This window comes from Triturus cristatus, chromosome 7 (genome assembly GCF_964204655.1).
Source record: "Triturus cristatus chromosome 7, aTriCri1.1, whole genome shotgun sequence".
Taxonomy (NCBI): domain Eukaryota; kingdom Metazoa; phylum Chordata; class Amphibia; order Caudata; family Salamandridae; genus Triturus; species Triturus cristatus.
In genome coordinates this window covers 376756091-376782519 of record NC_140590.1, presented here as the reverse complement: position 1 = coordinate 376782519, position 26429 = coordinate 376756091, and the positions used below count along the sequence as shown (strand labels likewise).

Sequence of the window (26429 nt, the reverse complement as noted above, 5' to 3'; positions counted from 1 at the left end):
CCCGGAGGAGGAAAGGGACCCGTCCCCGCCCGCCCCCCACACAGGTCCTAGTGAGACAAAATGAACAAAAGAAGTAAAACCCAGCTGAACAATACAAAATGGCAAAATCAAGGACCAAAAGTCACTCCAAAGGGGACCCGTCACCTTCGGCGCCTGCAGAGGGCCCGGGACGGTCACCTCTGTCCGGCAGCGAGTCCAGCCAGTCACTCACGGCCACAGGAGAGTCAAAAAAGGCAGTCCGATCCTCATGTTCCACTCGGAGTTTTGCAGGGTAGAGCATAGAGTACTTTAGGCCCAGTTCACGGAGACGGCGCTTCACCCCCTGGAATCCCATCCGCTGTTTCTGGACAAGTTGGGTAAAGTCCGGATAAAAGTTAATGGATGAGTTCTCATGACGCACCGGGCCGTGGACCCGTGAGGCCTGCAGAATCGCATCTCGGTCTCTATAGTGGAACAGTTTGGCCACGATAGGCCTCGGGGGGGCCCCCGGCCGTGGCCGACCGCCCGGGACTCGATGTGCCCGCTCCACGGCAAAGAACTTACTTAGGCCTGCAGGGGCCAACTGTTGGAGGATGAGTTCCTCAACCAGGAGGTCAACCGGGCGGTTGTCGGAGGACTCCGGTACGCCTATGACACGGATGTTGTTGCGTCGGGCCCGTCCCTCGAAGTCCTCCAGCCGCCGGGCCATCTGGTCGTTGACCGCCTTAATGTCACCAAGCGCGGCCTGCAGGTCCGACACATCCGTGCCAAGGGTGGAGGTCCGCACATCGAGAGCCTGGACCCTCTCATTAGTTTTGGAAAGATCTGCCCGAATTAAGGTGACATCGATTGCCACGTGTCGATTTTACGGGCCAGGGCCTCGTATTGCGTGGCGATGGTTTCCCTGATGCCATCAATGGCGCCCATGATGTCCTGCAGGGAGAGCTCCGGAGAGACGGTCATGCCACCACCGACGGCATCCGGGGGGGGGGGCGGTCGCTCCAGGGGACCCTCTGCCCTGAGTGTAGCGGTCCATGTTGTTGGCCTGGACCGGTCCCCCGCGGAGGGAGGCCTTAGTCTTACGCCCCTCGGGGCCCCCCTTGCCCCCCATATGGTCACGGACACCGAAGGGGACCGCCGATCAAGAGTCGTAGGGGCACCGGCACCGCAGACCAGCGCCTCACCAGAGACCACAATATAACGGTGCGGGGGGACCCAAGGCGATGGGCACTCTAGTGGCAGGTGGAGACAAGGCCTCGCGCAGAGGCCAAGGAAACACCCCGCCACATCAATTGCATTCGCAGGCCAGCCCCCTGAAGTCCGAAAGTGAAACCGAAAGTGGTAGAGCGGCCACTGGCACCGCACTGCAGCCGCTGTTGTTCAATTACGACACGGCTCCACGGTTCACCTTCGCCCCGGGCACCTCCGTCGGGTGGGTCCCAAAAGTTCGAACAACGACAACTCAGGATTCCCAGGTCCGATTCGAGTTCAGAAAAGAGATACGTGCTCAGCCGGTCTTCATCTGTCAGATTCCACAAACCACATCAGGATATTCTCAGGATAAATTCCGAGGAGCAGCAAGGGTCCGGGGAGCCCTGTGCTCACGCGACCATCTTGGATGCGTGCTAGGCTCCTCCCTCCTTCTGCAATTTTCTTGTATATTTTCTCTGGAACTATTTGTTCTGTTGGAAACAAATTACATAGCAATCGACTCTGTAAAGCTTTTCTGCCATTTTCTGTGAGTAGTCCAATTCTGATATCTTTGAGAATACTTGCATAATCATCATCATTTGCTTGCCGCATATTGGAAATGAGTTCTTTGTTCTCAAAGTATGACCAAATATTCACATTACCTATACTTCCTAATGACCTTTTCGTGTCTTCATGTGCAAGAGTATTAAATACTGGTTGTCCTTTAACTGGAGTGAGCTGCAGTAGATCCCCAAAAACTATAACATGTTTTCCTCCAAATAACACGTCATAGTCTGTCTTTAGAATTTGCTGCATTCTTAAATGCACAAAGGAAAGCATTAAGTTTGATACCATGCTTACCTCATCAATAATGAGAACTTTCATTTTCTTCAACACTCTTGAAACTTTAAAACATGCGTCTCCTGTTAGCTTGTGGTATTCTATTTTGTTCTCATGCTCTACTGGTAACGTTACCAAACGATGTAAGGTAATTCCTTTTATGTTATATGCTGCTAACCCAGTTGGAGCAGTAACAACACAAGACAAAGTTGAATCAGTTTTTTTTCTGTAGGTAGCTTCTAATTACTTTAATTAAGAAACTTTTTCCAGTTCCAGCTTGTCCACTCAAATACATTCTGATTGGTTCAAATGATGTGCATGAGCACTCTTTATTTTCATGTAGTAATCCATGATCAATTTGTTTTGTGAATTTTTTGTTGTTCATCATTCAGTTGTTGTTCCAAATTTGATAAGTCTATAAAATGTTCCTGAGCTTGATTCATAGCTGTTTCCACTTCAGTCATGGCTATTGCAGCTTCATTTTCTACGATTGGTTGTCCTAGGGGATCTTGACTGAGCGTTCCAGAACTTTGACTGTCTTGAGAACTGTCTCTAGCTACTTCAGCTGCAATTGTAGCTTCTTGTTCAATTTCTTCATTTAACATTTGTACATAATTTGTGAAAGTACTGCATTCTATGCTATCTTTACATGCATTAAAGGAATCTTCATAGCTCTGACAATCTCCAAGTAATTCATCCTCTGAACGCCACAGCTGTAAAAGTGCTAAGTAGTAAAATTCCTTTTTGTCACTAGTGTCGCAACTCAGCCTACTGTGATTAATCAAACTTCCTTTTGTTTGTTTCACCAAACATCCTTACTCACCAATGACTTTATATTTTCCATTGTTGATGTCTTCTGTGGCATTCCGTGTAAAAATGTAGTTCTGCAGCACTTCCTAGAGACACGTGCTCAAGATGATGACTTCTGTTTGGGTAATATGTGTCCAACATATTTGTTTTCAAAATGTCTGTACTTTCTGGTTCGTTCTCTGCTAAATATTCAATTTTTTCGAATAGATTTCAGTACCCGATTTCGCATTCCTGCAAGGCCAAATTATTCTTCCGGATTTGGGGTACAGACTTGCAGATGATAACCTATCTGAGCATTCGTATGACCCAATTTCTCGATGCGATAACATCTTTAAACTGTATAGCTTTTTACTGACCGTCTTCTCGTGAGAAATCTCTTCCCACATTTCTTTCAATTCCGTTTTCTCAGATTTAGTGATGTAAGATGTGACATACCGAGCAACAGCAATAGAATTGTCAGCTACATACTGAATATCCATGTTAGCATTCCACATGGATAAAATGACTGGGTTGTAGTCATTTATATATTTTGACTCTTTTTTTCTTCTTAGGTTGTAAGTATTTTTCGGAGATTTTCTTGTAATGGTATGTCGCACAGCTGACATAAAACTGTTTACTCTTCCTTTTGAAAGAACAGGTCGTGGAAATCCAAATCGACATTTTGTGTAGAATTTATCTTTACTCTTGTACTTTCGTCGACAGTATTTTCCACACTGATGACTTTGGAAACGTAAAACTTGCTCTTTTAAGTTTTTTTCTTCTGTGCTTTTAGGAATAGCACATGTTGCATATTCTTCAATGAAAGATAAAACTGCATCATCAGAATCTGTTCCAAAGTTTTGGGGCATCCTTGATCCACAACAGCATATGAATATGAGGAGCACCTCTTGCTTGGTACTCTTTTCTCCAAAAGAAATCCACAACTTCTCCAAGAGGTGGATTTTTTTTATTGCAGATGAAGGACATCATAGCCTCAAATCTATGATTGAAATATCTGTAAACATTAACCGGATCCAATGAGCACAATTCTCCTGCTGTCTTGTATTGGATGTTTTCAATATTTGAATTTGCCTCTCGAAGAAAATCCAGTAAATCATCCCAAGCGTACTCAGCACAGCTTAGGGTAAGGAACCATGTAGGAGTTCCTAAATTCCGTAACATACATTTCAATTCTCCATGGCGTCGATACCAATATTCATTAGTTCCACGCTGACAACCCATCAGATTAATCAATTGAGATTCCAAATGATCATCTCGCTGTTGCACTTTGTTCATAAAATCCTTTGCAGACACATTATGTAGATGTACTCCAGTTTTTAAAATGTGATTTACTGCATAAGATAGTGCAGACAAGTCACTTTCAAATAAAAGATGGAACAAATAAGGAATACTTTAACGAAATCTTGGATCTTCTGCATATAATCTTGTAGTCCGATACTCAGAAGCAGGAATCTGTACTGGACGTTCATCATATCGTCCACCTTTTCCTGTAGGAAACAGCTGGGAAAAACATCGAGCTTCCAAGCTCTCCTCCCATACACTCACGGGAGTTCCTTTTTGCTTTTTTCATCTGAAACATATCAATAGTGTTTGCCATAACTTCTTTAGAATGAAGAGGATGTATACTGAAATGTTCATAAATTTCTTCTTCTTTTGACTTATCTACTTTTTCAATTTGCCCAGTTGGTATTCCTGTGTCTGCTAGTAAAACTTCTTCATCTTCATCCATATAAATTGATTCATAGTACTTTTTATTTCTTTTCAAATATAAATTTGCTCTTTGTACTTTTCGTACATCTACTAGCTCCTGCCAAATTTTCTTATTCTTTGTAGGTACACCGTTAACCAGAATAACTAATGGTTCAGTTTCCAAACTATCTGCATCAATTGTTTCAATATTTTTTTTCAAATCTAATGGCAAATAGACAACTCTTCCTTTTAAACCCCTTTGTAAATCTGAAGGAGGTAATTTACCTGTTTTGGGCTCCATACGAACTATAGTCTGAAACGGATGGACACATTGAATGAGTATAGACTCATACGTATTTAAATCACTAAGTTCTGCAGGAATATCAACCAATTCTAAATTATTATGTACAGCTCTAGCTGGCATTTTATTTTCTTCTAACTTGTCATAACAGTATTTACAAATATCCTGATCTTCACCCAAATCAAAACCATTTTCCAGAAACAAATATGTAGCAAAATCCTTCCACTCATAATTATTTTCTTTTTCACTTTTTTATAGAGATCAACATTCCTTGTTTGATTTTTATAATGGCTTCTCCGGCAACAAATACAAGTAATATTTGGTCTTTCATTAGAGATGATAGTAAATTTTGTCATTTATTCTTCAAAATTTTTACTAACAGTAGGTTCTACATTCTCTTCCACATTTTCTTCAGTAACTGTGTCATTTCCTGCACTTTCTTGTTCTGGACCAAGGTAACAAAACTGAATATCATCAGTAACCTTCTCTACATCTGATACAGATCCACGCAACAGAGCACTATTCAACTAATTTAACTTTAGTGCTGGACTTTTAGCAACATACAATGTTCTCACAAACTTTCTCATTTCAGTATGATGTACTGCCAGCATCCTAAAATGGTGAAAAACACTTTGACAAACTTTCCTAGAAAGACAAGCCAGAGAATCTCCTAGCAAACCAGTATTCTTTCTCACTCTGCATGGATCTAGTCTTTGAAGCACCTTAATCTTCTGTTTAACGCTTTTTTTTACTATATTCTCTTAGAAAGTCACGTAATTTATCAATAGATTCTTGTCGTACAGTACAAATACTACTACAATTCCAAGTGTACACTGGGGCTTTAGGACGTTTCCCCATAACCTCATCAGCTAACACTTCTTCCTCATTTCTTGGAACCATTTTCTCCTTTTCCATTACACAACCATCCTTAACTTCATAACTTCGACCACTGGTGTCAACTGCATACAGCAAACTATTACTTTGAAGATAACTCTCTTCATTAAAAAATGGTTCAGTACTTGAACTATGCTTCCATTCTCCTAAGAACACATTACAAAAGTTATTTTTTTTCACTACTCTTTTCCTTTTGCTTTTTGACTTCATTACATTGACTATTTTATCTAATGTACGGATCCTGTTCAAAATTAAAATGAATAGTTTTCTTATTAATTCAAAAGCCTTTGCAACAATTGATTCAATATGTTTCTTTTTCTTATAAAATATTGCTTTCTTCCTATATTTTTTCACATCCTTTAGCAAATTGAACACCACTCTTCTCTGAAACAATTTTTTACGAATGTTTTGAAATTCTGTTTTTCTTTTTAAGTCATTCTTTCTTGCTTCTGATTGTACATTAGCATTTAGTATTTTCTTTCTATTGTCTTGTTGTTTTCTTCTTGAAACACTATTTGCAGTGGATATACTTTTTACATTTTTTCTATGTTTGAGGATATTTTAAAAAAAATCCTTAGGCTGCTTACCAGAAGACTTTTTCTTTTTTCCGACATGAGGTTCTTCAACTAATTTGTGTTGTCCAGTTGTCTTCAAATATAGATGTTTTTGCTGTTCTTTTCTCTTTCTTGATTTTATAGGCATGTTTAATTTATTTCAGTGTTGTTCAGCAATACCTAAAGGAAACAACAACAAAAATACCTTTAGGTAATTTAAATATATTACTATATTTTTTTGAGCTTTTCAAATCCTATCATATGAGCTGCCCCTTTCCTACGAGTGCAAGTCTTACAGAACCAGAGCAACACAAATTAAATCTGACAACAATTCCTGTGTGCACACAGACTCATGGTGTGATTCTAGGCAGAAAACGATATTTGATTGGCAATTTCAAAGCACATTTACTACTGTGGTAGAGCAAGTGATAATTACTGTAACAGCCTAACACATTTTCCTTATAGTTTAGAGAGGCAGAAAAGAGCACATGTCCTAACAGCTACTTGAGACCATGAGCATGTGGAACCTGGGTAAGTGATTAGACTAGAGCAAAGGAAATGAGCCTTGGTGATGTAGAATGTGTTAGCGTTACACACTGCTATCTGAAATACCACACAGTGCTGAATAGTAAGCATGGGAGTGCAGGAGAAGCAGCTGGCTGTGTGCTAAGAGTATTGTTTCTGGAGACTCTGTATTGCCCGGTGCAAGAGAGATCTGCATGGACGCTTGCACAACTGCATGAAGACTGCATAGATGTATGTAAGATCACCTGTGGTAAGGGTTAATTGGAGTGGTAAGGGTTAGTTGGAGTTTTGAACATGTAGGAACTACCTCACCCTTTGCAGGAGTGGAAGGAAAATCTACCCTGTTGTTTTGAAATGTGTTAGCATTTGCCTCGCATCTGTGAGATAGTGATTTCTGCTGAATGCTAATCATCACAGTTCAAGAAAACAAGATGCCCCTTTCCTACGAATGAAAGTCAAACAGAACCAGAGCAACACGAATTAAATCTGACAACAATTCCTGTGTGCACACAGACTCATGGTGTGATTCTAGGCAGAAAACGATATTTGACTGGCAATTTGAAAGCACATTTACTACTGTGGTTTTACAAGTGATAATTACTGTAACAGCCTGAGACATTTTCCTTATAGTTTAGAGAGGCAGAAAAGAGCACATGTCCGCATCTGTGAGATAGTGATTTCTGCTGAATGCTAACCATCACAGTTCAAGAAAACAAGCTGCCCCTTTCCTACGAGTGCAAGTCTTACACAACCAGAGCAAAACAAATTAAATCTCTGACAACAATTCCTGTGTGCACACAGACTCATGGTGTGATTCTAGGCACAAAACAGTATTCCTGGGTGATACCAGTACACCTTAACTTATTGTGAAGACATACTCCATAATATCTTACAAGTTCAAGGCAGTTAAATATCTTCCAAAACATAAAATGTAAAACACAACTTTAAAAAGAAGAAACAAATTTCTCTTATTTATATCAAAATACACCACATACATCCCCTCTCAAATTCATAACTCACCTTTAAAAGTAGTTAGTTGAGAAAGAAATGTGCCACTCACACAGCAGATTATCAGAGCCAGAATCTCTGAACTGTACTCCTCTCACCAGAACCAGTAAATGGCAACATTTTCCTCTTTTTTCACACATATACATGTTAACTTCAAATCACATTGCTTCCCGCATTTTTTTAAATGGAAACACACATTTCTATTGGTTGCAAATTTCAACCCTTTCCAAATGATTACTACCCCCAACATGACTTCTGCCTGCTACCATAGCAACAGATCATGGAACACTGGTGTGAGCAGAGAGGTCAGAAGTTCAGCACACAATGTTTCTAATCCAAAGAGCAAGAGTGCTTGACTTTTCAAACCTAACAGCATATCCAAAGTTATCTTCTGTGGGAACACATTTTTCTGAACCAATACAAAACATGCTTTTAAAAATTTAAACATACAGCCTAGATTTTAGTGTTGAATGGTCTGAAACAGCCAATGAGTTCTTTTTATTAAAAAAAAAAGTATGTAAGCCTCCATTTTACAACTATCGGTCTTTTCATATTGCCCTTCTACTGAAAGACACCTTCTGAGTGCATCCAGATCTCCTTGAAAGATGTTCACAGTGTGGATTGTAGGTCATAGCTATGTCTACTGGAGTGAAAAGTATGCAGAAAAAAGAGGTATTGTGAAAGACCTTGCTTTGCCAAATGTAGACATTAAATGGATTGGTCAGAGAGGGTTAAAGTGCCACCAATTAATGCCTTTGGTGAAATCCTTTCTACATCTCCCACAGCCTGACCTTATATTTGTGCACTGTGGTGGAAATGACCTAGGCACTTTAACTGGGGTAGGTCTGGAAATGCTTGTTAAGGACACCTTTGTGCAATTGATGTCACTTTTTCCACAAACTACCTTTTGTATATTCTAATATATGCCAAAGGCAAAAGTGGAACTGGTCCAACCAATATTGTCCACAGATTGAGAAAGCAAGAAAGCACGTCAATAAGTCTGTTTCTGCTTTCCTCAGAGACTATGGTATGGGTTCTATATACCACAACAACTTGCGTTACAACATGCAAGGCATTTATAGAGGAGACGGTGTACATTTCACAGATGAAGGGAACAGAGTCTTCCTCTTGAACTTTAGACTCTGCATCGGTACTTACTTGTAGGTACAAAAAAACACTCAATGAACACAACGGCTCTTTTTAGAGCCAACCAACATCTAAACACTTAAACTTGATTTTTAATTCTATTTTTCTTATGGATTTATAGCCGCCGTGCGCGCACCCTGTGCGCGCATGGCGGCAATATTTATAAAAAAATATATATTTTTTTGGGACCTAAGGGGTCTTTCATGGTCCCCCTGAGAAGGCCTAGGGGGTCAAACTCTCTACCCTGCCCCCTTTTCACGTTCTCCACTTGTGTTTTTAGCTCTCTTCTGCCTCTAAAACTCAAAATGGCGGCTAGGGGTGCGCGCACCGTGCATGCACCCCGCGATTTAAAAAAATAAAAAAAAGTTTTTTTCACCCTTCGGGGTCCTTCAGGGACCCCCTCACAAAGGCTTAGGGGGTCAGGAACTCTCTACCCTGCCCCCTTTTCACGTTCTCCACCTTTCTTTTTCACTGCCACACACAAAATGGCGTCCGACACTTCCTGATGTCCACCGATTCGAATGTTGACTTACATCTAACCACCAATCAGAATTACGCTCGCGCACGTCACCGTGCGCACACGGTGTGCGCATACAGATATTTATGTACTTTTTAACTGCAATTTTCTCAGGAACTAATGAACAGATTGACACCATATATGCAAAAGGCACATGCCTGACCTGAGGACTACCTCTTTGCCAAATTTCAAGTAATTCTGTTCAGCAGATCGGGCTGTACCTTCGACTAAAGATCCTATGGGAAAATGCATGGGGAAAACGCGTTTTGGGACCCCCCCTTTTTTCTCAGCCCCCGCTTGACAAATCACACCGAGACTTTCAGGGTAGGAGCTGAGCGGAGCGCCCCATTCGTTTTGAAAATTTCGCGAGGATTCGTCAACCGGCGCCAAAGTTATTCAAAATAGAATTTTCAGATTTCCTATGGGAACTCGGTCCTAACTATAACTATCTACTGGCGACCGCCAGTAGATATATATATTTATATATCTATATCTCTTGTGTGGTTCTCCTTTCATTTGGTCATTCAGGAGGTTATAATCTGGTAAACCAAGCTGCTTTACATTTCTTCGAGACTTAGCCTGAAGGCTGCTCTCCATAGCTACCACTAGGATAGCTTTCAATAAAGGTTGTCTTTAACTTAATCATCAATAAGGGTTATTTGGACTGGTGCAAGGTGCCCACTTTAACTAGTGGACAGCATATACCAGGTCAACTTCTATCACTTACCTTGAAAATATTTTAGATGTCATTATTTTTGTTACAGTATTCTCATAATATTTAAATCCTAATATTCGGGCTGGCAATCTTGCAGTCAGTTTTTTATCAGGTTAACCTTGGATTGGAGGAAGAGTCAGTCATGTTTCAAATTCACCTCTTGCGAAGCTTGGAAATGTTGATCGGATGCCAGGTTCTCGTTTAATTCTAGGTAGTGCTGTGACGCAATGATGTTGGTCACATGTTGGACTCTCCTTTGATAGTAGTTGGAGCTGTGACACAGTGACTACTTGGTAGGCCTGGGTCAGAATCTATCACAGATCAGACTCACTTTTGAAGTTTTATTGGACTTTGGCAGTGTCAGTCATATGTCATCTTGTGTCTAGATGGTCGATAGGCAGAGCCAGTCATACATGTCTTTAATTCATGTCAATGGGTGTAAAGAAAATCGTTGATTGTAGATGTACACACTAGTTCACTGTTTTTGTATGCTGAATGATCATATTAGTCTGATGGAGCTCATTTCTAAATGAGAACCCATTCCTATTATGATGACCTTGGTTTCTCAATCTTTAGTTGTGAAGACAAAACATTCAGTGCATTAAATAAACCTTTAGGTGGTCGAGTAGGTGGTCAGTTTGAAAGGTCTGACATACGGTAACTGCAGGGATGTGGAATTCCTATAACCAACCCCCTGCAGCACAAACCCTTTAGCTGCCAGTTTGCAGTACCACATTATGGATCTGCAGTTAGGGTAATATTTTTGTCCATTTTTAAATGCTGTTCAAGCTTGTATTTATGTTCTTTATTTGAAAGCCTTTATTAGGGTGAGTAAGTAAATGTTATAAGCTCTGACTGCACCACTGACAGTGGTTCCAGTGTACAAATGTGTACACACGTTTTCAAAGTTTAGCAATATGAGGCTATGTATAATGCTCCCAGAATGCTCTCTGATTTTATGCAAATATTTGCAGAAGCTTGAAAGCAAGATTGATGATTCTTTGCTTTCAAAATAAAATGTTCATAAAAAAATTAAAGCGGAAAAAACCATTTTGCTTAACTACTGTAAAATGTCAGGTACCATTTCTTTGCAGCACCATTTAGTAACATGTGTTGATGCATGCTAGTATGTACCGAAAATATTCATAACGGAAAATCAGTGTAACCGGTTTCAGTAAGAGTATGGGAAACAACCAAAACAAGCATTGGCAAAGCCAGCAGGTCTGAAATTGGTGGTCAGCTTTGTAATGTTGTCAATGTTTGAATTGTTTTGGCATGTTTTTTTGTAAAACCTTATTGGTGTGGGAGCTGCCGAGCCCTCCACATTATAACAAACATTGGTAACATCAAAAATAGTTTATGGTCTCAAAAAAAGATATATATATATATATATATTCACTGAAAAAACCATAGGTTTCACACATGTTATAGTTAGCTGGACATTTTACTGATAAAAAACCAATGAAATTCCCCCGTTATAGTTACTGTAGGCAACTATAACTCACGCGACCGCAATCCTCTGCTGATGCTAATACTGTATTTAGACACTTATTTGCCCATGTCTTCTTCCATTAAATTTTAGCTATACATATATTACAAATATTTTTTTTTCATAAAGACACATATGTCATCAGCAGAGGATTACGGTCGCGTGAGTTATAGTTGCCTACAGTAACTATAACGGGGGAATTTCATTGGTTTTTTATCAGTAAAATGTCCAGCTAACTATAACCTGTGTGAAACCTATGGTTTTTTCAGTGAATTTGCAAGGTTTTTTAAATGCTAATTCCTAACTATAACGTGTGTGAAACCTATGGTTTTTTCAGTGAATTTGTACGTTTTTTTAAATGCTAAGTTACTTTACGCCATTTGTGGCGTGCGCGCCCACTTAACGCAGTTCGTTCCGTGCGCGCACAGTGAGCAGGCGGTGCGCTTCGCGCACCGCGTGCCCACGTTACGCTACATGGGCCATGAACGCACGATGCGCTTCGCGCACCGTGCGCACATGGAGGAAATATGATGAGCATCGCTGTGATAGGTAAAATATGTGTTAGGTTTATCTCTAATAAGCCATGCACAAAAGGTGCCGTTCGGGCACCTTTTGCACACGGGGTGGGGAGAATTTGGATATTTTTTTTTTTTTTTTTTAATTTATTACCGTACGCGTACGGTAAGCGTAATCGGCGAAATTTTCGAAAAAATTAAAATTGCCTTTTTTCCCTTGGGGGATCGTTGGGGACTCCCTGGACATGGCTAGGTGCTTGGGAGCTGTCTAAACAGCCCCTTTACATGTTTTGGGGCTTTGTTTTTCAACCCCCTGTCAGAGTGCGAGAGAGAAAATGGCGGCCGCCGCTTCCTGGTTTCGACCGATTCGAATGTTTACTAAGATCTAAGGGCCAATCAGAATCGCGCTCGCGCACGTCACCGTACGCGTACGGTAAGCGCACCGTAAGCGCACCGTAAGCTGGCTCAGATATATATATTGATTTAAAGGCAATTTTCTCAGAATCTACTGAACAGATTTACACCAAACCTACAAAAGGCACTTCCTTGACCTGAGGACTACCTCTCTGCCAAATTTCAAGTAATTCTGTTCAGCCGTTCGGGCTGTAGCTGTGTCTAAAGGTCCTATGGAAAAATGCATGGGAAAAACGCGTTTTGGGACCCCCCTTTTATCTCAGCCCCCGCTTGACGAATCCCCCCGAGACTTTCAGGGTAGGAGCGTAGCGTAGCGCCCCACCTATTTTGAAAAATTCGCGAGGATTCGTCAACCGGCGCCAAAGTTATTCAAAATAGAATGTTGCGGATTTCCTATGGAAACGTGGTCCTAACTATAACTATCTACTGGCGACCGCCAGTAGAATGTATATATATATATATATATATATATATATATATATATATATATATATATATATATATATATATATATATATATATATATATATATATATATATATATATATATATATATACGAGTCACGAGTATTTCAGGTGCTTCTGGTTTGCTTGGCGCTCTCACTCCTGTCAGCCCATGAAGAAGTGCGCACAGCGCACGAAACGCGTCGGCATATTGACTCTTGATTTTGATGGGTGCCCCCACTGGTGTGCTGCAGCTTTTCCCAGTAAAACGCTGAAATCATACTTACCTGTCGTGCGGTTCTTCTCTTGTGGACAAAACTTTTGCGGTTTGATATATATATACAAGAAATAGTACTCATCGAAAATATTTTTGAACTGTATTTTAGCATGAGCAAATATGCATGTGCAGATTTGCTCATGTGAAAATCTGAGTGTTAGCCAGTTTACTTTCACTCCAACCACTTTTTCCCCCCAACTCTGGAAGAAGATTCATGTCTGCCTATGTCAGGAGTAACTTTCCAACATTTCTCAATATGGAAAAAGATTAGGGATGAGTTGTTGAAAACCCTTAAAACATGCAAGGTAGTAGGTTTGCACAAACTCAAAAGGGCATTCTAACCCTGGTACAATTGCTTACCATTACCTTCAGCCCAAGTATGTAGATCTGCAGGAAACGTGGCAACATAAGGGGACTGCAAGTATTCAAACACTGCTATGGTATGAGCCCTGGCATAATCAGAGTGGCTATATCAGAGCTCTTATAAAATGAGATTGCTGCCATAATTTGTCGCCGCACTACATGGCACCAAAGGAACAAGTGGATTGTGTTACAGGACAAATAGATTTATGAAGCAACCTGCCCCATGGACAAGTAGATAGCCTATTAAATTCCAAACCCCTGAATTGCTTAAGGTGAAGCACAATCTAGATATGGCTGAGGTCACGTGTTTTCGGTCTGCTTGAGATGCTGAGTTGTGAGGTTCTGTCGAGTGAGGTACTGTCAGTTGCTGTGCAATATTGGATCTGGCTAAGAAGAGGAGCTGAGGTGTTGGTGACCCACAGTATTCAGCAGTTGAACATAGGGTAACAATCCCGCATGAAGAGCGGTTGAGCCGAGGGGAAGTCCCACCGCACTTGTATTTCTGTTGAGCACAAGGCTGTATCTGGTTGAGGATCCATGTCAAATGTCTGTTTTTAACTGTATGTTTTTCTTTCCAGCTTTGAAATCTTCATCATGTCTCAGAGACCACGGAAAAGGTGAGGAAAAGTTCATGAAGCAGCTACAAGGGTCATTGTGATGGAGAAGGGAGGGGGCAGTAATCAGTGGGGTCGTGAGATGCCTAATGTGCATGCTGCAGGTCAGGAGGCCTCATTCCGTCAACATTCTTGTTTATGCAAGCAATCATTATGCCAGTTAGGTACATCATGTAGGGAGATGGGAATTCAAACATCTATTCAAACAAAGCAGCATGTATTAAATCCTATAGGGATAGTGTATTCTATGGGTATGATATAGCTGGATGTAAACTTAAGTGAAATGACTACGGTTGCAGCATGATGTTAAAAGTGCATACAGTCGGTATGTTAGCTGCTACACCACTGCGGCACTTGATTTGATTACAGTGCTGATGCGTTGAGGTACTGCTGTCCTAGAGCAAAATGATTGATCTTTTTTAAAATAGCTGTGCAGTGGTAAATTTTTAAGCCAAATGTGCCTAAGTGTCTGTGCTGTTTTAACACGGAGACCGATTGATGCTCAGCTACAGTTTGCTTCTGCGTTGATGATGATAGTTCAGGGGATAGTAGCCTCTCCATGTTGTTGAACTGTTTGAAAGCAAAAGGGTTAAGATTTTATGGGATTTTACCAGATGAACCACTCAGAAAAGATGGTGCAGAAAATGGGGTCAGAGAAACACCATACATATATCGAGGCACCAAGACTACTCAAACAGTATTTTAAAAGTAAAATGAATGTCTTTTTAGAAAGGTTTGTGTTTCCTCCAGGAGCAAAAGGATAGTGAAACAGTTGAGTATTTAGCTCTAATAAGCTGTTTGATATGGAATTGCAACTTTACAGGAGACTTAGATGAGCACGTTGGGGATTAAGTCATGACAAAAACTTGCAATTCCAAAATTGAGGAAGGTTTATGGATGGCAATAGATGTGAAATTACCCATGTAAGGTACTGAGAAGGGGCCTAAATGTGTTAAAACAGTGCATGAGAAAAAGACATGTGGCAGCAAATGCTGCGAGTAAAGGAAAAGTCAAAAAAATGTATAAAGTGAATAATAAGAACAATAGCGAAAAAGAGGGTACATTACGTAAATGAATTGTAGGTTCCACTAGTGGACATTTTATGGGGCCTTGTTCAAAGCGTGGGGAATTGTGGCTAATGGTAAAGATTGGCCAGGATGGAGTGTCAGAAGTATGAATGGAAGAGATGTTTAGAAACTAAAGCTTTAGGTCTGAGGTAGTCAGGAGGGTTCTCAACTGGGGCTAGGGGGTGGACAAGCGTACTTTTAACCTCTTGAGTGCCCATGACGAGCTGGTCTCGTCATGGGCCGCGGTTGCGCTGTGCCCATGACGAGACCAGCTCGTCATAAACCCCGCCCGCTAATGAAACGCCCGGCACAGGGCGGGGAAAGGGGCGGGCACTCAAGGGGTTAACATGATGAGAAATGTAATACTCCTGTAGTGACTTTGGAACAGAAGGAAATGGAGAGGAGATTGAGCATTCAGATGTGATACCTCTAATTCTGTCAGAAGATGTGTATACAGTTGAATTATCATATGATGTGAGAATGAGTAAAGTGTTCTCTCGTATAACAAGCTTAATGTAGTGCAGGAAGAGATCTCCAACGAGGTTGTAACTATAATTCTGTGGTAAGGTGTGCACGAGTTTGTGCTATTACCAAGTGATGAATGTGAAGCGGAGAACAGGAAAAGTGTACAGGTGGAGGCTGCTTTCGAAGGGGTGTTGAGTTGCAGAGGTTGAGGATCCTCCTCTATTCTGTGAGTTGGAGATTGATGGGACTTCTGTGTAGGTAACAACTGATTCAAGATCACCATATACTAACCTGTCTCCAGATGTATTTACTAATTTCTTTGGGTGTATGAAAGATTTGAGACTAACATATGTCTTGGGAGTTATGGATAGTATAACAGCATAAACAGAATAGTGATAGCCAGATGTGTTCAAAGAAGTCCTTGAAGAAATTCAAGAGTTTGAAACACAAAGTTGTTTGGTGAAGTGGTGAGAACTGGTGGTACTCAAAGTACAAAAGATACCCATCACTTAACATCATCAGTTGAAGAATGAACTTGATACATTTGTGAAGTGTGGAGTGATTGAACTGATGAAAGCATTGAAATGGACAAGCCCAATTGTAATAGATCAAAAGCTGTACAACTAGTTGAGAGTATGTGTAGATTTGAAAGATGTGAGCATGGCAATTCGTGGTGATAGGCTTCCTTTGGCCAGCATTCGTGTCCTGCTGATAACAATGGAAAAGGCACAGAGGTTCAGTACAATTGATTTGTCCTCCACATATCACGAAAGCAAATTGAAAGAGGAATCCAGATATAAAGCATATTTTAGTACTGTGAAGCAAGCAAAATGTAAAATTACAGGAGTTCAACTGAAAGATGAATTGACGAGGATTATCTTCCTGCTTCGAGAAACAAAGAAAAGTTGCGATAATTTTTCAAACTCCTTGACCATTCTGTGAAGTTTGGTAGTGAGACGGGAGGCATTAATGTCTTTATGCGCATCAAACCATTTTAGGATTATTGCGTGGGGGAGTATCCACCAACTGGATTATTGTGCTGCAAGAACATGATTGCAAAGTGGAGTATGTAGATGGATGGGGGAATATAGTAGATACTTACCTTGGGCTTTGAGTCCGGGAATGAGTGGCAGTCTGTGTGAAGTGGGAGATGATTTGGGGGCAATAATGAGTTTGTTGTGGGAATCTAGTAAGGTGACTGTGGCTGTATCCTCCTGGTATAATGTTTCCTGCAGGAAGGTAAAAACGGAGCTCATGGGGGCTGTAAAAGATGGGAGTGATAAAACAAAAATTCGCTCTTTAAGATTATTATATAAAGAAACAATGCTAAGAAAGAATGGGACTTGAAAAGATGGCTTAATCATTCCTCCTCCCTAGACATGAAAGATGCGCGTAGATTCTGGGCAATAGTTAGTACGGGGTCAGGCGAGCCCAGATCCGCGATTGAACCCAATATCGAGGCAGGGGTCTGGGAACTCCATTTTAAGACCTTATATGCAGCAGCTCCTGGCCTAGACAGTATACAGTTACACACGCTGCCAGTTGCTGAGAATGATGAACTGGAATTTACATCCGAGGAGGTTTAAATTGCCATAGGGAAACTGGCTACGGGAAAAGCTCCCGGCTTAGATAAACTCCCGGCGACCTTTTTAGGGATCAGCCAAGGATATGGGCTCCTTACCTCTGTACCCTATACAATGCAATCTTGGGAGACATGGAGGTGCTGGGTACCTGGCTGGGAGCAGAGATTATCCCAATTTTTAAGAAGGGCTCTCCTCTGCTCCCAGCCAACTACAGGCCCATCAGCCTCATCGACGTCCCCAAAAAATCTTCTCACGACTAATTCTAGATCGTTTGCAGGAGTGGATGGATGAGCACGAGATTCTCACCCCATTTCAGGCCGGATTTAGGAGGAACACATCCACCATGGACCAGATCTTCTGTTTAATTCTGCTATACTGGAGGACGGTCACAGTAGAGGGTGGCAGACTCTACATGGTGTTTGTGGACCTCCGGTCCGCGTTTGATATGGTTCCTAGGGGGAAATTGTGGGCGGTGCTTTTGGACATGGGAGTCCCACATGCAATATTGGGGGTATTGATGAGGTTGCATGCACAGAACTTTGCACAGGTTAGATGCGGGAGAAATGGGGCCTTGTCCTCCAGGTTTCCAGTCTGCAGGGTGGTCAGATAGGGCTGTGTTTTGGCACCAACCCTGTTCTGCCTCTATATGAACGATGTAATATCGCACCTGGGAGCGGTTCCCAATAACGACGCACCCACATTGGCAGGCAGGAGGGTGCCGGCGATAATGTTTGCCGATGACACCCTCCTGCTTTCCAAGTCCCCTATGGGGATACAACGCGTATTGAACGGGTTTATGGATTTTTGTCGCTCCCATGGTCTAGAAATCAACGTAGAAAAAAACAAATTTATGATCTTTAATCCCCCGGCATCCACCCACCTAACACCTATCCTGGGCTCGGTTAGACTGGAGAGGGTACAGACCTTTCAATACCAAAGGGTCACGATAAATGAAAATCTCTTGTGGGGCCCCCAACAGGTCAAGTCCCTACTCAAACTGTTTCAATTATCGGGGGGCATCCTTAAGATGTCAAATGCATCAACATTTAAGCCAGTGAGTCCTGCGCTTGAGATTTATAAAGTCAAAGTAAGGGCAGTGGCTCTCTAAGGGGGGGAACTCTGGGGGCACTCCTGCAGGCTCGAAATCCCAAATGTGGAGAATAATTTTATGCGACAGTTATTGGCGCTTCCCCAGAGTACACCCCTCCTACCACTAAGGCTAGATCTAGGATTAAGTCCCGTTCAGGATGAGCTAGCCCTAAAACCTCTCAGGTTGTGGCGGAGGCTCTGGATAACTCCTGAACTCCTAAATTACAGGCTTGAATTGAAGGACGTATTGAGCCATTGTAAAGCAGCAAATATACCTTGGCTTGCATTTGTGAAACAGGAACTGGAGAAAATGGGTTTACCTGCTTTGTGGTACGAACCAGAACAGGCGTGTAGGGAGGTTTCAGGTAAATCCCTTACTAAGTCTTTCAGGGTTTACAAACGCAACATATGGCTGCACAATTCACGAGTTGGCACTATGACAAAATTATTTTTAAATAATAAGACTGCTTATGTGTTTGAGGACTTCCTGAATGTTATCTATCCAGTAGCAGCAAGGAAGCTTTATATTCAATGGAGGTATGGTACACTACCACTAAGGGCCTTTACAAGTTAATGGCCCTCCTCCGTGAACAAAGCTTGCCCAGGCTGTGGTGCCGTCCACGAGGATGAACTCCATTTACTCTTTTTTTTTTTTTTTTTGTCCTGCTTATAGTAAAGCCAGGAAGTTCTGGTTAGTACCTTTATGCAAGAACCTGGGCTTTGATAAATGCTCGGTTGCCTTGAGAATTCTCAAGACTGATACTTCAGGGCATATTGTCTTTGCACTATCGAAGTTTCTGCTAGCCATGTGGTCTAAGAGATGTTTTATAATGGCGAATAGTAGCCAGGGGTGACTGCTTATTCTTGTTTTTATGGAATTCTATTGTATATTATGAATTGATAATTTTATACTATGTGCTGAAATGTCTGTTTTTACCTGTAATCTTTTATGGGTGAAATAATGTCGAAATAAAGATTAAATGAATGAATGACTACTCCTGTAGTGACTTTGGAACAGAAGGAAATGGAGAGGAGATTGAGCATTCAGATGTGATACCTCTAATTCTGTCAGAAGATGTGCATACAGTTGAATTATCATATGATGTGAGAATGAGTAAAGTGTTCTCTCATATAACAAGCTTAATGTAGTGCAGGAAGAGATCTCCAACGAGGTTGTAACTATAATTCTGTTGCAAGGTGTGCATGAGTTTGTGCTATTACCAAGTGATGAATGTGAAGCGGAGAACAGGAAAAGTGTACAGGTGGAGGCTGCTTTCGAAGGGGTGTTGAGTTGCAGAGGTTGAGGATCCTCCTCTATTCTGTGAGTTCGAGATTGATGGGACTTCTGTGTAGGTAACGACTGATTCAAGATCACCATATACTAACCTGCTCCAGATGTATTTACTAATTTCTTTGGGTGTATGAAAGATTTGAGACTAACATATGTCTTGGGAGTTATGGATAGTATAACCGCATAAACAGAATAGTGATAGCCAGATGTGTTCAAAGAAGTCCTTGAAGAAATTCAAGAGTTTGAAACACAAAGTTGTTGGGTGAAGTGGTGAGAACTGGTGGTACTCAAAGTACAAAAGATACCCATCACTTAACATCATCAGTTGAAGGATGAACTCGATACATTTGTGAAGTGTGGAGTGATTGAACTGATGAAAGCATTGAAATGGACAAGCCCAATTGTAATAGATCAAAAGCTGTTCAACTAGTTGAGAGTATGTGTAGATTTGAAAGATGTGAGCATGGCAATTCGTGGTGATAGGCTTCCTTTGGCCAGCATTCGTGTCCTGCTGATAACAATGGAAAAGGCACAGAGGTTCAGTACAATTATATCACAAAAGCAAATTGAAAGAGGAATCCAGATATAAAACCTATTTTAGTACTGTGAAGCAAGCAAAATGTAAAATTACAGGAGTTCAACTGAAAGATGAATTGACAAGGATTATCTTCCTGCTTCGAGAAACAAAGAAAAGTTGCGATAATTTTTCAAACTCCTTGACCATTCTGTGAACAGCTGATCTGTTTCTCTGAGGATGCAAAAGTATTCTCACTGAGGCCACTGAAACCAGCCAAGTGAGATTAGGCCTAAGGCAGGATTCTCATGAAAAGATGATAGATTGAGAAGCACAATCTCCCTTGTTTTTAAAAAAAACTGGGATATCCAATGACTGGCCATGGTATCCACATTTCCCAAACCTGCAGACTCCCGGGAATGTGTATCACTGATGTACAACATGCCCTGAACGAATAAAGCACAATTGGAAAGGGTCTGCGGGTAAAAGAAGTAAAGAGGACAGAAAGGAGCTGCGAGGTATCCCCCCAGAGTGGTCTGAACATAGAGAAAGAAGAGGTTTAGCATTAATCTGGTGGTGATCTGAGAATAATGAAGGTATCATTAATTATGTCATGGCCCTACAGACCGAGCAGCCTCTGCGCACCACACCGCATCCACCCATCTCCATTTTACTGATTTATACAGAATTGAATTACACGTTCTGCACTCCTAGGTCTGAACCAGGCCTAAAACAGGTTGTAAATGTAATACGATGGTGCAAATTGAGTAACCTTGTGTCCACACGCTTGATAGGGAATGGAAGCTCTGAAATAGGCGAAGAACATGGACATGCTTGTCAAGCCCAAATCTTTTTTCTGTAATTGTTTCTGCAGTGCACTAGAATTTATTTTATTTAGAACAGATTCACATAATTTCTGCAAAAAAGATGTCTGCTTACCATGCTGCCAAAAATAGAGCCGCTTTGAAACTTCAAGAAATCCTGTGCCAAGGATATAATTTATGGATCTCCAGATTCACCAGATGGTATCCCCTACATCTTGAGGAACCAAGTCCAGGTTTCTACCGGACTTTTCCAAACCTGCAGCTTTGTGACACTGTTCACTTGTGTGAAGAAATGGAAAAGCAGCACACTTATAGGGTAAACAGCCTTTACCTGGCCTGCTAAACAACGCATGCCATAACAACGCGGTCTTTACAACGACTGCGTTATTTCGCATACCATCACAACGCAAGTCGGAAAAACAACTTGCCTTAGGGGGAAGAAGGTGTTGGATTTAAAATCCAACACCTTCCCTAGTGTCCGCACAGACTGGAGTTGGAATAGTAAATTTGACTATTACAATATCCAGCGCCCCCTAAAAGCAAGTAGTGGTTCCGACATGCGTTGTAATGGTATGTGAAATAACGCAGTCGTTGTAACTACCGCGTTAAGGCATGCGTTGTTGTGGCATGCGAAAAAAAGGCCTATATTCCACTAATAGTGCTGTGTACGGTCAGTGTTTGTGTGTTTGGTTGGTTTCCTGATACTGGTAAGAAGACTAGGCCTTTGAACAGTTGACAATCCTATCATATGAAAGGATGTTTCTGAACACGCACACTCTGACCCGCTATTGCATAAGTTTCATGATGCACTTTGTGGTCATGTCATTTCGAATTTGAAAGGCAGAGAAGGCTTATAATGTGAATTTGTGAAATATGGATAGGAAAGTAATGGTATTACTTAATCTCTTATTAATCTGGCATGTTTCTTCTCCCCGATCCAGGAATAGGTTCTCTCAGAAATCGCCCCCATTCTTGACATATCTCAAGAACATCCTGCGTAAATACCCCGATGGAGGGCAAATTTTAAAGGTAATAAGGTATTACTGCTATCACTCTCATGTGTTTTATTCTCTGTGGAATGACCTTTTAGACCTGGAGCACATCATTACCCAGAGTTGTGTAATTTCCTGTGCCATTATGGAGTTAACACTGTGGATTACTACTCACTGTAAAAAATATTTAGTATGAAGGCCCAAAATGTAAAGGATAAAATGTGGTCTTACTGCCCTTTGTCCCAGGACTGATTGGCTGGCCCTTGCCTCTTTTTCTCCAGCAATGCCACAACAAATTGACGAAGACCGCAGATGGTTAATGGCTGTCCTATGGTAAAGAGGGACCTAGGACTAGTGATACAATAATCACTGCTTTCCATATCTTGTCATCTCTTGTGTATCAGCTCTCTCCTCCAGACTTGTGGAAATATTTCAGAGCCTTTAGAAATGTGGATAAGGTTGACAGCTGTCAAGTAAACTCCAGAAGCCTAGCCAGAAATGTTCCTAAACATAGCCTGGTCACATTCCTATACAATCTGGATGTAACATTCAATAAATAGTGTTTGCAGAATGTGTGGTGGTCTTGTTTTCAAGTTTGAACCTGCTGTTTCTTACAAGGAGCCGGTATAAAGACCTGAAGATATTTGTTTTGTCATAGTACAATCTAATGGACCTCCAAATGTCCAAATTGTCTAGGTCACCTTGTACTTCTGAAGAAGAGTTGGAAAAGAAAGCAAAATTAAATATGTGCCGCCTTCTGTGAGCATCGTTTCTTAAACATTGTGGGTTGGTGGGGGGAAAACCAAAAATATTTATAAAACTAAGACTACATGTGCTTTATTTAAAGTTTGGTGGGATACTCCATCAAAACATGACGGATATCCTGTCTGTCGCATTACACCCTAGGCTACAATGGCACTTGTAATACGGACGCATTTGGGAACATCTTCCGTATTGTCATTGGGGCAAGGTATGCTTTGTGTAATATGAATAGTTGTATCATTTTTAACTGGCAATTACGGGAGACTCGCCAAGGGTGTTCTAACATTAGGGCCCATTCTCTATCCTCTAGTTTACGTAGAAGTATTATGTCCCATTTCTGTCTGAGATGTTGTAATGGGGTATGTAAATGCTCCCTCAAACCCTGATAGAGCCAACGTACTAGGTGTCTGCCATGCCCCATTATATGAAGAGATTTCAATAATTGGAAAGTTGGAGGTTCCCTCTGGTCTATGAGCCAATATTTCCGAATAAAAAGCACTATTGTTGCATGAGTGAGAAACAAAGCATCAGGCACGGAATGATTGCGTACAAACTCCTCATGGGGCATCAGGTGGCCATCCAGGAAGAACTCACCAACTGTCCCTACACCCAGTTGTGTCCACCCCCTTATCCGAGTCATTGATACTATCCCACGTCTAGTAGGTAAACCACAGAGCGGAATTTTCGGGGCGTATGGAAAGGACAGCTTTGCTAACTCATGGGCTTGTTTCCAATAGTGTAGTGCAACATGTAGGAGATGAGGAGAATCCCGCAGTTTCTCCGCACCCAGGTATAGCAGTGATTGAAGGGTTCCTTGTTTTAAAAAGTCAGGGGACTGCCCAATTTCAAATACATGTTTGCCTGCCAACCACTGTAATTGTCCGACTATAAAATATGTTTTAAAATCAGGTGCCCCCGGCCCCCCGTATTACTAGGTAGCTGCAACTTAGCCAATGCCAACCTATGTCTGCCCATCCCCCAAATTAAAGAGGACAACAGGGTATCTAGTGTTTTAAAAATCCAGGCTGGGAGTACAACTGGGAGATTCACAAAATGGTTAAGTAGTCTGGGCAACATGACCATTTTAGACACTGCCAAGCGGCCGGCTACTGTCAATGGTAACGTATTCCAGAAGGAAATCTGGGAACGTAGTGAATTTATTGTCCGTACCACATTACCATCAATGGTATCTGCATTGGTTCTATATATGTGAATTCCCAAATATTTAAAGGTAACCGGCTCTACTCTAAATTGCATCTGACCATATTGTAAATAGGGAGAAGTATAGGTGTCATAAAAGGAGTAGGCGACTGATTAAGAAGCGTTAAGACATAAGCCAGATATTTCCCCCAAACTTGAGAAAACAGTAGCTACAGTGTGTTTATTTTCATTTAGATCTCAGAAAAAAAGCAACATATCATTGGCGTAGAGTGATACAGAGTGGATCACACCCCGTAATGGAATACCGTAGGGGGCCATAACTTGATGCAGATTTGTGCAAGAGGTTCGAGAGGTAATACAAATAGCAAGGGGGTTATGGGGCAGCCCTGGCGTGTTCCCCGATAAACCGTATAGGAGGGAGAGATGTTCGAACCCATCTTAGCACGAGCAGTAGGGTTAGTGTAGAGCATTGGTGTTTGATCCAATTACAATAGGACTGGGGCAGGCCGAATTTGGATAATACAGCTAGCATATAGGGCCAGCTCAGGGTGTCAAAAGCTTGACGCATGTCTAACGATAAGCTGCCAGCAAGTGTTGAAGTTTCTGATGCCGCATGTAGCAAGGCATGAATCCGAATATTTAGTAAGGATCAGTATGGACCAATCGGAGAAGCAACGGAAGAAGCCGTGACGGCAAAACCTTACTGTGTATCTTGTATGCTGTGTTAGACCTCTCTCGATTCTTAAGACAGAAGTTAGGTTGGATCCTTGTCCGGTTTCAGTAGGGGTGTAACTAATGCCTCCCTGGTAATGAGAGGTAGGACACCATTGTCTAAGGAGGAGGTATAAAGTTGCAATAATCTAGGAATCAATGCAGCTGCAAAAATTGAGTAAAACTCCACAGGGAGGCCGTCTGAGCCCGGCGTTTTGTTACAGGCTAATGCATTAATCGCCGTACGAATCTCTGCAGTAGTAATCGGAGCCGCCAAGTCTTTGGTGGTCGAGTCCGAAATAGCAGGAAGTTGGTCCTTAGCCAGGAATCAGGTTGTAGCATCTGACATGTCTAAGAGGGGAGCAGTATATAAATGTGCATAGTATTCCTGAAATGCAGGATTTATTGCAGCCTGGGAAGTTACCATCGTGTTATGAACATTATGTATCACCAATATGGGAGTGGGAGTTGCAGAAGGTTTAATCAATCGCGCTAACAATGTGCCTGCTCTATCCGCGTCGGAATGCGTGCGCAGTGTGTAGGCATTAAAATCTATCAGTCTCAAGCGTTCCAGTAATTCATGCAGTAAGTTGTTCATGACTGTACGCTGCATCCTTTAGCCAATCAACAGCAAGAGGCAGTGTGTGCCTGCCCCATCTCATTGCAACCCTACACTTGGCGAGCAGAGGGAGGATTGCTGTCAGTTTGCTTACTTCCAAGGGCACATCATTAACAAAGCCCAGTAGCGCTACTCTGGGAGTGCACTCGGGTAGGTGTCTTGTGAGCTCTGCAATCGTGTTATAAATGTCAGCCCAAGAATCCGAGATTCCTGTATAGTCCCAGTCAAGATGAAGGAACCTGGCCATGGGAAAAGAACAGGCCATGCAACAAGCGTCTTTGCTCAGGCCCATCTTGAACACACTCTCAGGAGTGTGATAAAGGCAAGGTATATATTTAAAATGAATATAACGGAGTCTGTAGTTGGGGGAGAGTGCACGCTACTGGGCACAGCAGTATTTTCACTGTTGATCCATGAGAGAAGGGGCTATATCCTTTTCCCTTGTGGTACGGCTCCCGAGGGAACATATTGGCGCTGTATAAAACCGCGTAATGAGCCGGTGGAGAGAGGGAGTAGTCAAGGCCCACTCCAGCACTTGGACGGAGGGCTGGGTATTGGGAAACGAGGTGTACTTCACCCGAAACGCAGCTTGGAGTTGATATGTGAAGATGTCTAACAAGTTGACATCCCCACCTTGTAAAGCCGGTTGAGAAGAAATAAGTGTTGTCTGGGTATATCGCACTCATCATCGTAAGTCGCAATTTAAGGAGTCCTCGATAATGGGAAAGGAGGGGTGACCAATTGGGGCCACCGTAGGAGCGAAGTGGTGCCCGACATGGGCCCTGTGCCTGATTTCATTCCACGCTCAGACAGTGCACGCCACAGTGTCAACCCTTGCTCGCAGGCACCTAGGGGCCATGAACAAGGTCATTGGGAGTGAGCAGGTTGCCGCATGCTAGGCTTCAGGGGCAGTATGGGCAAGGAACTGAGTGGGGAAGAGCCAGTGATGGGCTAACTGAGCTTGAGCGCACAAATAATACAGGTCCATGTCAGGGGCTCCCAATCCACCCTGCTCAATCGGTAGTGTCATTACTTCCCAGGAGATACGCGGTTGGGCACCACCCAC

The 26429-nt window shown here is 42.0% G+C and overlaps 1 protein-coding gene across 2 annotated transcripts in view; it reads left to right on the top strand.

Moving 5' to 3' along the window:
• Positions 1-26429, top strand: part of LOC146809717 (sacsin-like) — a 303632-nt gene that overhangs the window by 101276 nt on the left and 175927 nt on the right. For both annotated transcript variants that reach the window (XM_085616556.1, XM_085616555.1), the window contains exons 2-3: positions 14250-14288; positions 22060-22147. In XM_085616556.1, the coding sequence (XP_085472682.1) occupies positions 14266-14288; positions 22060-22147 (111 nt within the window). In that variant the 5' untranslated portion in view covers positions 14250-14265. The remainder of the gene's footprint in view (positions 1-14249; positions 14289-22059; positions 22148-26429) is intronic.